General features: G+C 37.6%; 2 protein-coding genes across 2 annotated transcripts; one reads left to right on the forward strand and one right to left on the reverse strand.

Annotated features, from left to right (window-relative positions):
• Positions 1-5,092: 5,092 nt before the first annotated feature.
• On the reverse strand, positions 5,093-8,172 carry LOC105260889 (keratin-associated protein 6-3-like). Its single transcript, XM_045036453.1, has 2 exons — positions 8,129-8,172; positions 5,093-5,372 (listed from the first exon to the last, which is right to left on the reverse strand). The coding sequence occupies exons 1-2, from the start codon at positions 8,170-8,172 to the stop codon at positions 5,093-5,095; spliced, it is 324 nt and encodes a 107-aa protein (XP_044892388.1).
• A 1,165-nt stretch (positions 8,173-9,337) lies between these two features.
• On the forward strand, positions 9,338-9,484 carry LOC111556335 (keratin-associated protein 22-1-like). Its single transcript, XM_023238574.2, has one exon. It carries the CDS (start codon positions 9,338-9,340, stop codon positions 9,482-9,484), a length of 147 nt encoding a protein of 48 aa, XP_023094342.2.
• The last annotated feature ends 2,678 nt before the right edge of the window (positions 9,485-12,162 follow it).

The raw sequence follows: 12,162 nt of genomic DNA on the forward strand, positions 1-12,162 counted from the left end.
CCGGACTCTGGCACAATGTATTTATACATACTTTTTGTCTCGTGAGACAGCCTAGGAGTTGCGATTCCTGCTATAATAATGGACTATTTATAACGGAAATCCGTGAATTTACACTGATGTAAATAAAGGAACAATGAAGCAGAAGGAAAAAGTTCCTTGCAGTAGAATGCCAGCCAATGTACTGAAAAAAGATGAAAATCAGAAAAATCAACATTTGCAATCCATCATCATCATAAATAATTCAGGCAAGGAAGAAAAACAAGTGCTAAGACTAATGATCAATTTGGGGATTTGAATGGAATATTTATAAAGTCACAAAATATCTCTACCAAAGTACTTCTTAATGGCTAACAGAATAATAAAAATACCTTTCAAGTAGAGAAACCTGGTCCTCACCATAAGGATCAAGTGTAAAATTATCACCATCAGTATTGGAACAAATCAACTTCGAGTGTGAACCGATAGAGTATAATGACAAGAAAACATTTGCACTCCCTTTATTTGCTTGACAAAATGCATAATCTTTTTCTGAAGTAGTTACATTTTTTTTGTTTATTTATTTTTGAGAGAGAGACGGAGACAGAGACAGAGAGAGACACACACAGAGTGAGAGCAGGGGGAGGGGCAGAGAGAGAGGGAGACACAGAATCCAAAGCAAGATCCAGGCTCTGAGCTGTCAGCACAGAGCCTGACACGGGGCTCGAACTCATGAACTATGAGATCCTGACTGGAGGCAAAGTCAGCCACCTAACCAACTGAGCCACCCAGACACCCTACGTAACCTTGTTCTAATCATGAGGAAACATTAGGCAAATCAGAACTGAGGAATATTCTAAAAGAAAAGACAATCTCTTGTAATCTGTAAGAATATTAGGGTCATAGAAGAGACTAGACAGTGTGACAACTGGGTGCACTGTGTGACCCCAGATTAGATTATTTTTCTATGAGACCATTCTTAGAGCAATTAATTCCTGGAATGAATATTGTAGAAATGAAGAGGCAGAGGCAGACTGGATGGGGCGGGGGGAAGCTGAGTTGGCTGTAGGCTCAGTGGAGGGCTCAGGAAACAATATGGGAGATTCTGAAGTTGGGATTTCCCAGAAGAGTAGTTGGAGGTTGGGGCGAGAAGGCATGTCATTATACCCTACGCTGATCCATCACGGGAGGCTGGCTGCAGGAAACAGGTATTGCTTTGTGCCAGGGGTACTCTTCAGCTGAAGGCACTTTGCTTGTAACACCCCCAGCAAATGGAGAGTCATTTCTTCATTGCTGAAAAAGATACAGTACTATTGCCCCCCAAAATTCGAGGAAATGGGGATCCAAGGTGAATGCACAACATTGAAACTTACGTGTGTTAGGGGTATAAGCATCATAAATGTAAAAAAAAAATTAGAGTAAAGTTCTTAAGTAATTCACCTATTACCCAGGATTCTCGGAGATACAATTTTGATACTTCATAGGTGGAATTTTGGTCTCAGGATTTATTATAAGGCACAAAGTTGCCTTATGTGCACTCAATGCTTGATTGACCTTTCGGTTTCCTAACTTTTGGCATATATAATGATCTTAATCTTTGTTTCAGAAAATATTGGTTTATGAGGGGCACCTAAGTGGCTCAGTCGGTGAAGTGTCCAACTTTGGCTTAGGTCATGATCTCATGGTTCTTGAGTTCAAGCCCCACCTCAGTCTCTGTGCTGACAGTTCAGAGCCTGGAGCCTGCTTTGGATTCTGTGTCTCTCTCTCTCTCTCTGCTCCTCCCCTGCTCTTGCTCTCTCTCAAAAATGAAAATAAAAATATTAAAAAATTTAAAATATGTATTGGATTATGAAATATATGAATACTATAATTGATGCAATCAGAAAAAATAGATTTTGACATGTTTTAGTAAATAATTATCTTGCAATGTTAAGAATATATTAATGTATCGGGGCACCTGGGTGGCCCAGTCGGTTGGGATTCTGACTTCTGCTAAGGTCATGATCTCGCGGTTTGTGAGTTCTAGTCCTGGGTCAGGCTCTGTGCTGACAGGTCGGAGCCTGGATCCTGCTTCAGATTTTGTGTCTCCCTCTCCCTCTGCCCTTCTCCTGCTTGCACTCTGTCTCTCTCTCTCTCTCTCTCTCTGAAAAATAAACATTAAAATTAAAAATATATATATTTATTAACATTGTGAAATAATAGAAGTCTGGGAAGTGCTCTAGATTTCATGAAATGCTAGATTATAATAAGCAATAAGTTGCAAAATATGATAGTTTTTATGAATTGAATTCTGTATCAGAAATAAAAGCTATATAGGGGGTGCCTGGGTGGTTCAGTCAGTTGAGCATCCGACTTTGGCTCAGGTCATGATCTCAGGTTTGAGCCCCATGTCAGGCTTTGTGCTGACAGTGCGGAGCCTGCTTTTGATTCTGTCTCCCTCTGTCTCTGCCTCTCCCCAGCTCATGCTTGCTCTTTCTCTCTCTCTCTCTCAAAAATAAATAAACATTTAAAAAAGAAATATTAAAAAACTGAATCTGACTATGAATTATGTAATAGTATTGTTCAGGAATGATTGCATGTGCTTGTGCATTCGTGTGTGTGTGTGTGTGGTGAGAGTCAGACACAGAGCCACAGAGAGAGACAGAGAACAGACAGGCAGAAAGGGGGAAACCAACGTGGCAAAATGCTAACAATTGTCAAATCTAGGTAGAGAGTACTTAGCTGTTCATTATACTGTCTTCTCCACTTAATTGAGGGTTTGAAATTTTTCAAAAGTAAATGCTGGGAGAAATGAGTTTATATAGAGAAAAATACTATTTTTTGGACTACCAAAATCTGCAGTGAGTCACTTCTTTAATGCCTAAATGTAAGTGACTCCTGTTTGAAAGGCTGAATATAAGCATAAAGGATAAAAAAAGGAAAAAAGAAAAATAAAACCCATAAAATAGAATGATGAAAGAGTGCAAAAAGTATGCAACCTTTGGGTAACACAAAAGGAAACTAAGAATACATAAATACAATATTTATGCTTGCTTCTGCACTAAGAAAGCAGAAGCAAATGAAAATACAAATGGGGTGAGTGCAAATGGATGGGAGGGATAAATATAGGCGTGAGACTTGTCTGAATATATCTTTTTATATAGTTTTGATTTCTGAACCATGGAAATACTTAATATATTAAAAAAAAAACGGAATAAATACACCTGAAATTGAATATAAATGGAAATAAAAGAATGTCCTCCATAAAATGAATAGCATAACTACTCAGGAAGAAAATTAATTCATATAAATGTTGAACACAATAATCTGTCCATTCTTGGTGGGATCTCTTCTGATGCTAAAAATGCTGCTAAGAAACTTTAGAGGTTGCTCACGGGCATTGCATTCAGTGTGGCAATTCAGACTGTATATTGTGCGCAGGTTTGAATAGAGTTAACACAGCAATGTGTTGGGGCCCAGAGTGTTCACTGTAAGAAAAAAAAAAAAAAGAAGCAATGTGGAACAGGAAAATGTAAAGGAATCTTATGTTTTCCAGTTTCGGTTGGCGTCATTCATAATTTGAAGCCATTAAAGAAGTGAACAAACCAATATGAATACAAAGTAGATACTTGCTTGGGGCTGTTAGCAGTGGCATTTAACCTGAAGTGAAATATGTTAGAGAAGATAACAATGTCAACCAAATATGGTCATGTTAAGACCGTGTAAGTGGCAGGGGTGCCTGGTTGGCTCAGTCTGTTGAGCATTGACTTTTGATCTCAGATCAGGCCTTGAGTTTAAGTCGCATGTTGGGCTCTGTGCTAGGTGTGGAGCCTACGTTTAAAAAAAAAAAAGCTTAAGGGCAGATCTTGGAAAATTATAATCAGCAACAATTTTGTCTTGTGAGTCTATAATGAGGGGCCTATTATCTAATTTGCATCAACATCTAATTTATTTGTGTTCAATTATTATGACCTATGAGGCAGGCCAAAATAGTTTTAAAATCTACCATTTCTTGGGATGGACAGCATAGACCATCCAAGCTTTTGCATACTATGAAATAGAAAATTTTAAGCTTCAAGAGTAAAGGAAATTAAGAAAGACAAGTTTTCATAAAATAATGGCTTTCTAAAGAAAAAAAGAAGGTGCTTTCCTTCTGGGTTATGATTTTTCCAGGGATCTTAATTCCTTCTTACGATTTCAACTTTTTTACTACCTTGGGCCAGTCAAAATGAATTGGGACATATCCATTATCTTGCGCTAAAACACTACTTAAACTCATTCATGTCTAACACAAAAGCTTGAAATGCTCTATCAAGAGAAGATAATTGGCCAAGTTTACAGGCACATTAGTCACAGAAAATTAGTGGAAAAACAAGTGATTACAGCTACCACTGTGAAATCACATAAATCACAGGAGAAAGAAATCTCAAAAAAACAAGAGTATAGAATGCCATCAAATGGCTGTGAAGTTAAATACGTAATGGATTTTAGGAAAGTTGTCACTTAAAAAAACTATGTATTTCCAGATACATAGGAGTTACGTAGAAGAATAGGTTTAAACCTCTCTACCTCTTGTGTCAAACAAGCATAGGAAATGCTTCTTATTTATGCCCCAAAACAGATTAGAACTGGAGAATCGTATGCCAACTTTCGTATCTTCTAAAGTATTTCACCGGTTATGGTTTTGGTGTAAAAGCACTTGGAACAAATAGCGTTTCCAGGCAATGTTTAACTAAATCGACAAACATTATCTTTTCTTGTCCTCACAATAAACCAGCATAACACGTGCTATCAGTGCCTTACCCAAGTAGAAAAACGAGGACATTAAATGAACAGAAAGCTAGGTTTATTATTTCAGACCGAATAAGTTTATTAAGAAAACAGAGAAATAGTTCTTGCATGAAAATCGAAACGGAGAATCTGTGACTGCATCAAGGCAATGAGGAACCACGCAGTGCTCAGGGTGAATTTCAAATGCTCCCACTTTTCATGGTTGAATACAGGAATGATAATTCTGTATTTGACCAAAAGGGCACCAGAAGGCAAGCCTTCAGCAAAGGTCAGACCGCGTGGGGCTCAGATTTGGTGAATGCCACATCCAGGCGTAGAGGGTGAGAGTCCCCCCATGGGGTGCTCATTACCAGTAGCCACAGCCAGAGCCACAGCCAGAGCCACATCCATAGCCATAGCCCAGTCTGCGGAAGCCACAGCCATAGCAAGAGCCATAGCCACAGCCCAGGCCTCCATAGCCACAGCCTCTGTAGCCACAGCCTCCATAACCACAGCCTCCATAGCCGCAGCCTCCATAGCTGCAGCCTCCATAGCCACAGCCTCCATAGCCACAGCCCCCGTAGCCGCAGCCTCCATAATAGTTTCCATAGTAGCTTCCACACATGGTGTTGGCTGTTGAGGTTGTGCTTGGGTAGAGAAGGCGAAGAGAAGTGTCACTTCACTGTGGACAACTCCCCCTCCAGAGGGCCTTTTTATATGCTCTCGATGTGGGTGTCACCCACCATATATATCATGCCACTGGCTAATTTTATGACTAATCTAATTAGTCTGTTGTTCCTCTACCATAAAGTAATTCTTGGAGGTGTTTGGGAGGCTTGTTGTGTTTGGCTCTCAGTTTGGACTCTCCTTATCCAATTGAGGGCTTCAAAGAGAGGAGATACACCCTCATACCAACGCAGTGTTGTCCCACATTAGACTTTCATTTCAGCTTCATATAACCATCCTTTATGTCAAGAAAGAATACATTTATTAGTCTCAATCTTATTTGCTCTTGGCATCGGTTGGTTGCACTAACATTTTTAACATTTCATAAGAACCAAATTATTTTTGACTCATCGGTTTTTCTTTTTCTAAAGAAATAAGGTTTATTTATTCATTTTGAGAAAGAGAGAGCAGTGCGGTCGGGGAAGGTCGGGGAAGAGAGAGAGAGAGAGGGAGAGAGAGAATCCCAAGCAGGCCCTGTGCTGTCAGCACAGTGCCCAATGCAGGGCTTGAACCCACGAAATGTGAGATTGTGACCTGAGCCAAAACCAAGTTGGATGCTTAACCGATGGTGCCCCATCTTCTCTTGATCCAAGTTAATTGTTTTCTTCAGCGTTTCAGCTCATTTTCTATACTAAAACCATAATGTAACTTTCATCCTCATGATATTGATAATAATCTAGTTAAAATTTTCAAAATACCAAGTCTGAGCAAAATGTATTACACTTTTCTATGTATACCAATAGGTCTGATTCTCACTTATGTTCAGTCTCTACCTAAGAACTACAAGACAGACGTTATCCCTTGGAATCCAATTGCTCTGCTTTTTTCCCCTCTAAATCAGGCACACAATTATACAAATTAGGATTCTCATTAATATTAGAATTATAGGGGCGCCTGGGTGGCGCAGTCGGTTAAGCGTCCGACTTCAGCCAGGTCACGATCTCGCGGTCCGTGAGTTCGAGCCCCACGTCAGGCTCTGGGCTGATGGCTCGGAGCCTGGAGCCTGTTTCCAATTCTGTGTCTCCCTCTCTCTCTGGCCCTCCCCCGTTCATGCTCTGTCTCTCTCTGTCCCAAAAATAAATAAAAAACGTTGAAAAAAAAATTTAAAAAAAAATATTAGAATTATATTCTAAGTAACTATCCAACAGTTTTAACATCACGTATTTATGTTTATCAGTGTATCACACAGAGGTCCGTTCCTTTAGCAAAACACCCAATCATTATTCTCTTTGTAACCAATCATATTGTGTTCTCTTGCATAACCTTGGCATTATTATTAGTCTTTATTCAAATTAATGTGATAATGCCTCCCACTGGGAGGCACAGGAAAAGTGAGAATAGCTTCACATGACAGACTTTACAAGAATGAATTTGGGGAGGTGTCATTACCCACACATCATGTGTAATCTGTCAGTATATTTCTGTTATTGTATTGATATTTCTGAGTCAAACTATTATCTTTATGTATCCCCTCATAACCGTAGGTGGGGACAGAGAGAATAAGCAGTTGGACACTTTCTGCATTTTAGTTAACTCTTCTCCAGAGATCATAAGAATGAAGACACAAGATTTAAAACTTTTCCAATCCATATGTCTTTTTAAGTATATCTAATGAGTCAATGCCTCTTAATAAAATAGAACGTTTTCAGGGGCACCTGGGTGGCTCAGTCGGTTAAGTGTCCGACTTCGGCTCAGGTCATGATCTCAAGGTCCCTGAGTTCCCACATCGTGTTCTTTAGCACAGGACCCGCTTCAAATTCTCTCTTCCCTTCCCTTCACTCATGCATTCTCTCTCTCTCTCTCTCAAAAATAATTAAACATTAAAAGAAATAGACTGTTTTCATACTAAGGATCCTATGAAACACATTCAGCCTGTAATTTAATGTGTGTGTTTGAATGTTCTTTCCATGCATGTCTTTTGGTAGCTTCATTTTTATGAAATAGACATATTATTGGGTCATTTTATTCACCATGTACTGGGTTGAGATATTACAAGGAGAGGACATTTTCACTATATCATTTTCAAATTTTTCATAAGGAAAATAAAAGTAACTTCAACTGTCACAGTGCAGTCAATCAAGTAATAACTTAGAATAAGTTTTCAAATAAAAACTAATTTAAATAACGTGATGATCAGTCTTCCTCGAGGCTAAGTTCTTAGAACATCACCTGAAATTTGTATTGCTAAATGGTAACAGTCAATTAAAAAAAAACCCTATAATTAACTTTTAAAAAAATTTTGGTATTTGATTAACATAGCTGCAAAAGACATTACTGTTCTGTGCAATACGATGTCTCTAATAACAACATTCACTAGGTTATTTCTCTATAGAATTTACTTCCTGGAGCTAATTTGTTTCTTCTGGAGAACTGAGTTCTTTCTCTGATGATAGCAGTAAGAGCTTGCCAGCCCAGTGAGATTCCACTGACAATTTGTTTTCTGCTGTGATTTTCTGAACTATGTTTGGATCTTAAGTACATCCCATAATCAAAAACAGAGTAAAAGAACGCTCCTTGCGTCCTCCTTTGCAGCTAATATCCCATTTTCTTCTGTTTCATTGCAAACCTTCACACGTGTTTCCATCGTAGCTTTCTGTTCTCTCTTTACATCTTTGATCACACCTTTTGGTCTTTGGTCCTTACCACGCCCCACTAAAACCGCCCCTGAACGTCTCACCAACACCCCAATCTTGTCACATCTAGAGATTCAGCCTTCTTCATTTTACTAAGTCTCTGAGAAGTGTTCAGATTCACCCGTTTCTCTTTTCCTTCCTGAAAGGCTCCCTGACACTTACCTACATCCTACCACACACATTTGATTTAATTTCAGTATCTCCAGTTGCTCCCTCTTAGTATTTTATTTCTTTTCTCTTTTTCAGATTTTGTTTTCAAATATGAAGGTGCCCAGCTAGGCATTTGGCCCTCTTATAGTTTCTATAGAAATTCTCTTTAAAAAAAAAAAATTAACGTTTATTTAGTTTTGAGTTGAGAGAGAGAGACAAAGCATGAGCTGGGGAGGGGCAGAGAGAGAGGGAGGCACAGAATCTGAAGCAGGCTCCAGGCTCTGAGCTGTCAGCCCAGAGCCCCACATAGGGCTCGAACTCACAGACCACGAGATTGTGACCTGAGTCGAAGACGGACGCTCAACCACCTGAGCCACCCAGGTGCCCCAGAAATTTTCTTTTTTTAAATTAAGTTTTTTTTAATTCTGGTGTAGATAACATACAGTGTTATTTTGGTTTTAGGTGTACAATATAGTATTTAAGCTCTCTTCAAGGATTACTTTACATACATTATTTTAGCCCATTGATCTCACTTCACATTTCCAATTCTGACACATATCCAAATGATAACTTGACATCCCTCAAAAATTTAATAAAATGAAACTAAGTTCTTGATTCTTCATACCCTCCCCCCAAATCTTTTTCTGCCACATCTTCTCCACAAGTTTTCCATCCTTCTCTACCTCTGTGAAACCATTCTTTTGTTTCCAAAGGTGCATATTTGCAGATGGGAAGGAGGATCTTATTAAAGAAAAAAAATTTTGAAGAAGTGAAATCTGTATGGGTTATGTGATCTCGTGGTAGTTAGTAATATACTTTAGACCTCACATCTGGAACAAACAAGTCACCACAATAGGTGAAAAAACTTTCATTAAAACGCATGATTTCATTACAGGCATCCTGACACATGGCAAAATTGTGTTATAGATATATTGGTTACGTGGAATTCTTGAGATGATTATAATGCCACTTAGTTTGAAACATGAATCCAATAGCTTGTGGTTTGTCCCATATATCACTCAATTGGCATATAAGGCCCCTGTAGATTATAAACTTAACACCCTAGAAAACGATTCTCTTCATCTGAGCCTTCTCCTCACACTATGAACTTCTATAACAATTACTATGGTGGCCTGGGCTATGGCTATAGTGGCCTGAGATGTGGCTACGGATGTGGCTATCGTGGCTATGGATATGCCTGTTATTGTCCATGCTGCTATGGTGGATATTGGTATTCTGGATTCTTCTGATAAATTCTAGATTGCTAATCTATTTAGGAAATTTTCCCATGAGGTACTGTATGTACCTCCTTTATTACGTATAATAGACATGTTACTTACTGTCTGTTCAAATAGAGACAATCGAATCTTAGACTACCATGTAACATCAGAACTTTTTTGATTGAAATCACTGGAGTTTTCAACAATTTATAAATGTATTCATTTGATCTTATATTATTTTATGATCGAACACAAATAATCTTCACCATTTCCATTTGGGAAAATGTCTAAATTCATTTTTCATTAAAAGCAATCTGTTTTGCATACCTACAACATTTTTGTGTATATTTATTTACCTAGGTTTCGTGTGTGTGTGTGTGTGTGTGTGTGTGTGTGTGTGATTGTTGACCCTTTGGATATCTTTAGTTTGTAAGTTAGAGGTGTGGTTGAATAACTACATTCAACCACTGCTCTTATTTTTATTTTTATTTTTTAAAATTCTGATACAGTTAACATACACTATTATATTAGTTTCAGTTGAACAATATAGTGAGTTAACAATTCCTTACCACCTACTTTTCATCAGGAAAAGTATACTCCTCAATCCTCACCACCTATTTCAAGCATCCCCCAACCTCCCCTCTGGTAACCATCAGTTTGTTTTTCACAGTTAAGAGTCTTTCTTGGCTTCTCTCTCTCTTTTCCCTTTGCTCATTTGTTTTGTTTCTTAAATTCCACATATGAACGATATCTTATAGTATTTGTCTTTCTCTTAGACTTATTTTAATTAGCACTATACTCTCTAGGTCCATCCATGTCGTTGCAAATGGCAAGATTTCATTCTTTTTTATGGCTTAATAATATTCCCTGGTATATACATGCCACATCTTCTTCATCCATTCTTCTATTGATCAACATTTGGGATGCTTCCATAATTTGGCTATTGTAAACAATGCTGCAATAAAAATAAGGGTTAATTATCTTTTTGAATGCATGTTTTCATATTCTTTGGGTGAATTCCTAGTAGCAGAATTACTGGATCATATGGTAGTTCTATTTGTAATTTTTTGAGGAACCTCCATAATGTTTTCCGCAGTGGCTGCGCCATTTTGCATTCCCAACAAGAGTGCGTTAAGTTTCCTTTTTCTCCACATCTTCGCCAACACTTGCTGTTTCTTGTGTTTTTTATTTTAGCCATTCTGACAGGTGTGAAGTAATATCTTACTGTGATTTTGATTTGCATTTTCCTGATGAATAGTGAGGATAAGCATCCTTTCATGTGTCTGTTGTCCATTTGAATGTCTTCTTGGGATAAATGTCTGTTCATGTCTTCTGCCCATTTTTAAATTGGATTGTTAGTTTGTTGTTGAGTTGTGTCAGTTCTTTATATATTTTGGATACTAACCCTTTATTGGATATGTCATTTGCAAATATCTTCTCTCATTCAGTAGGCTGTCTTTTAGTTTTTGTTTTGATTGCTTCCTTTGCTGTGCAGAAGCTTTTCATTTTGATATTGTCCTAAGGTTTATTTTCACTTTTGTTTCCCTTGCCTCAGGAGACACATCTAGAAAAATCTTGGTACAGCTAATGTCAGAGAGATTACTGCTTCTGCTATCTTCTAGGATTTTTGATTTCAGATATTCACATTTAGATCCTTAATTCATTTTGAGTTTATTTTTGTGTATGGTATAAGAAAGTGGTCCAGTTTCATTATTTTGTATGTAGCTGATCAGTTTTCTCAACACCATGTGTTGAAGAGACTGTCTTTTTACAAATGTATATTCTTTCCTCTTTTGTCAAATATTAACTGACCATATAATCATGAGTTTATTTCTGGGACTTCTATTCTGGTATATTGATTTATGTGTCTATTTTTGTGCCAGTATCATACTGTTTTAATCATTACAGGTTGGTAATATAACTTGAAATCTGGAAATGTGATACCTCCAGTTTTGTTTTTCTTTTTCAAGATTGCTTTGGCTATTCAGGGTCTTTTGTGGTTCCATACTAATTTTAGGATTATTTGTTCTAGTTCTATGACAAATACTGAGGAAGATATAGAATCAGTGAAACTTTCAAGGGGTCAATCTCTGCTTGCCTCTTGGAAAGAGACCTATTTCATGACAAGGCAGTGGCTTGTGTGGATTACATATTATGTAAACATAAGTCTGATCCAAGATACAGGATGCAAAGTGTATCCTTGATCCTGGTAGTCTGTTCAGTAAACGTGTTTATGGTAACTTCTTTTAATTCACTAGATTTATTATTATTATTAATAACAATGTCAATGATAATAAAATATGAATCAACAGTATCTATTAATATTTCAAGAAGTAACACTGGAATTTTGTAAAATGAAGACTGACCATGGGTCCACACAAAATTACTTTCTGAATAGAGATGAAAATATGAGGCTGACCAAAATCTTATCCTGCTCCCAAATGCATGTTTTCTAAAAACATCTAAAGAAGAGAATTAGGTAGATATGTCTTCCTCCATCAGCTGAAGATAGCACGTGGGACTATGTATGATTTCAATTATCTTAAATTCATTGGCTCTTGTTTATGACCTAGCATGTGATCTATCTTGGAGAACATTCTATACGTGTACTTGAAAGAAATTTGTGTTTTCTTGAAGTTGGGTAAATGCTCTCTAGAAGGGTGTTAGGTCTAGTTGGCTTATAGTGTTTTTTTCTTTTTCAAGTTTAT

The sequence above is a fragment of the Felis catus genome, chromosome C2, assembly GCF_018350175.1.
Source record: "Felis catus isolate Fca126 chromosome C2, F.catus_Fca126_mat1.0, whole genome shotgun sequence".
Taxonomy (NCBI): domain Eukaryota; kingdom Metazoa; phylum Chordata; class Mammalia; order Carnivora; family Felidae; genus Felis; species Felis catus.

Coding starts and splice junctions, on each gene's coding strand:
- LOC111556335 (XM_023238574.2), top strand. CDS start 9,338: ATGAACTTCTATAACAATTACTATGGTGGCCTGGGCTATGGCTATAGT.
- LOC105260889 (XM_045036453.1), bottom strand. CDS start 8,172: ATGAAGAAGGCTGAATCTCTAGATGTGACAAGATTGGGGTGTTG. Junction 5,373..8,128: donor GTGACAAGATTGGGGTGTTG/GTGAGACGTTCA, acceptor TCTCTACCCAAG/CACAACCTCAACAGCCAACA.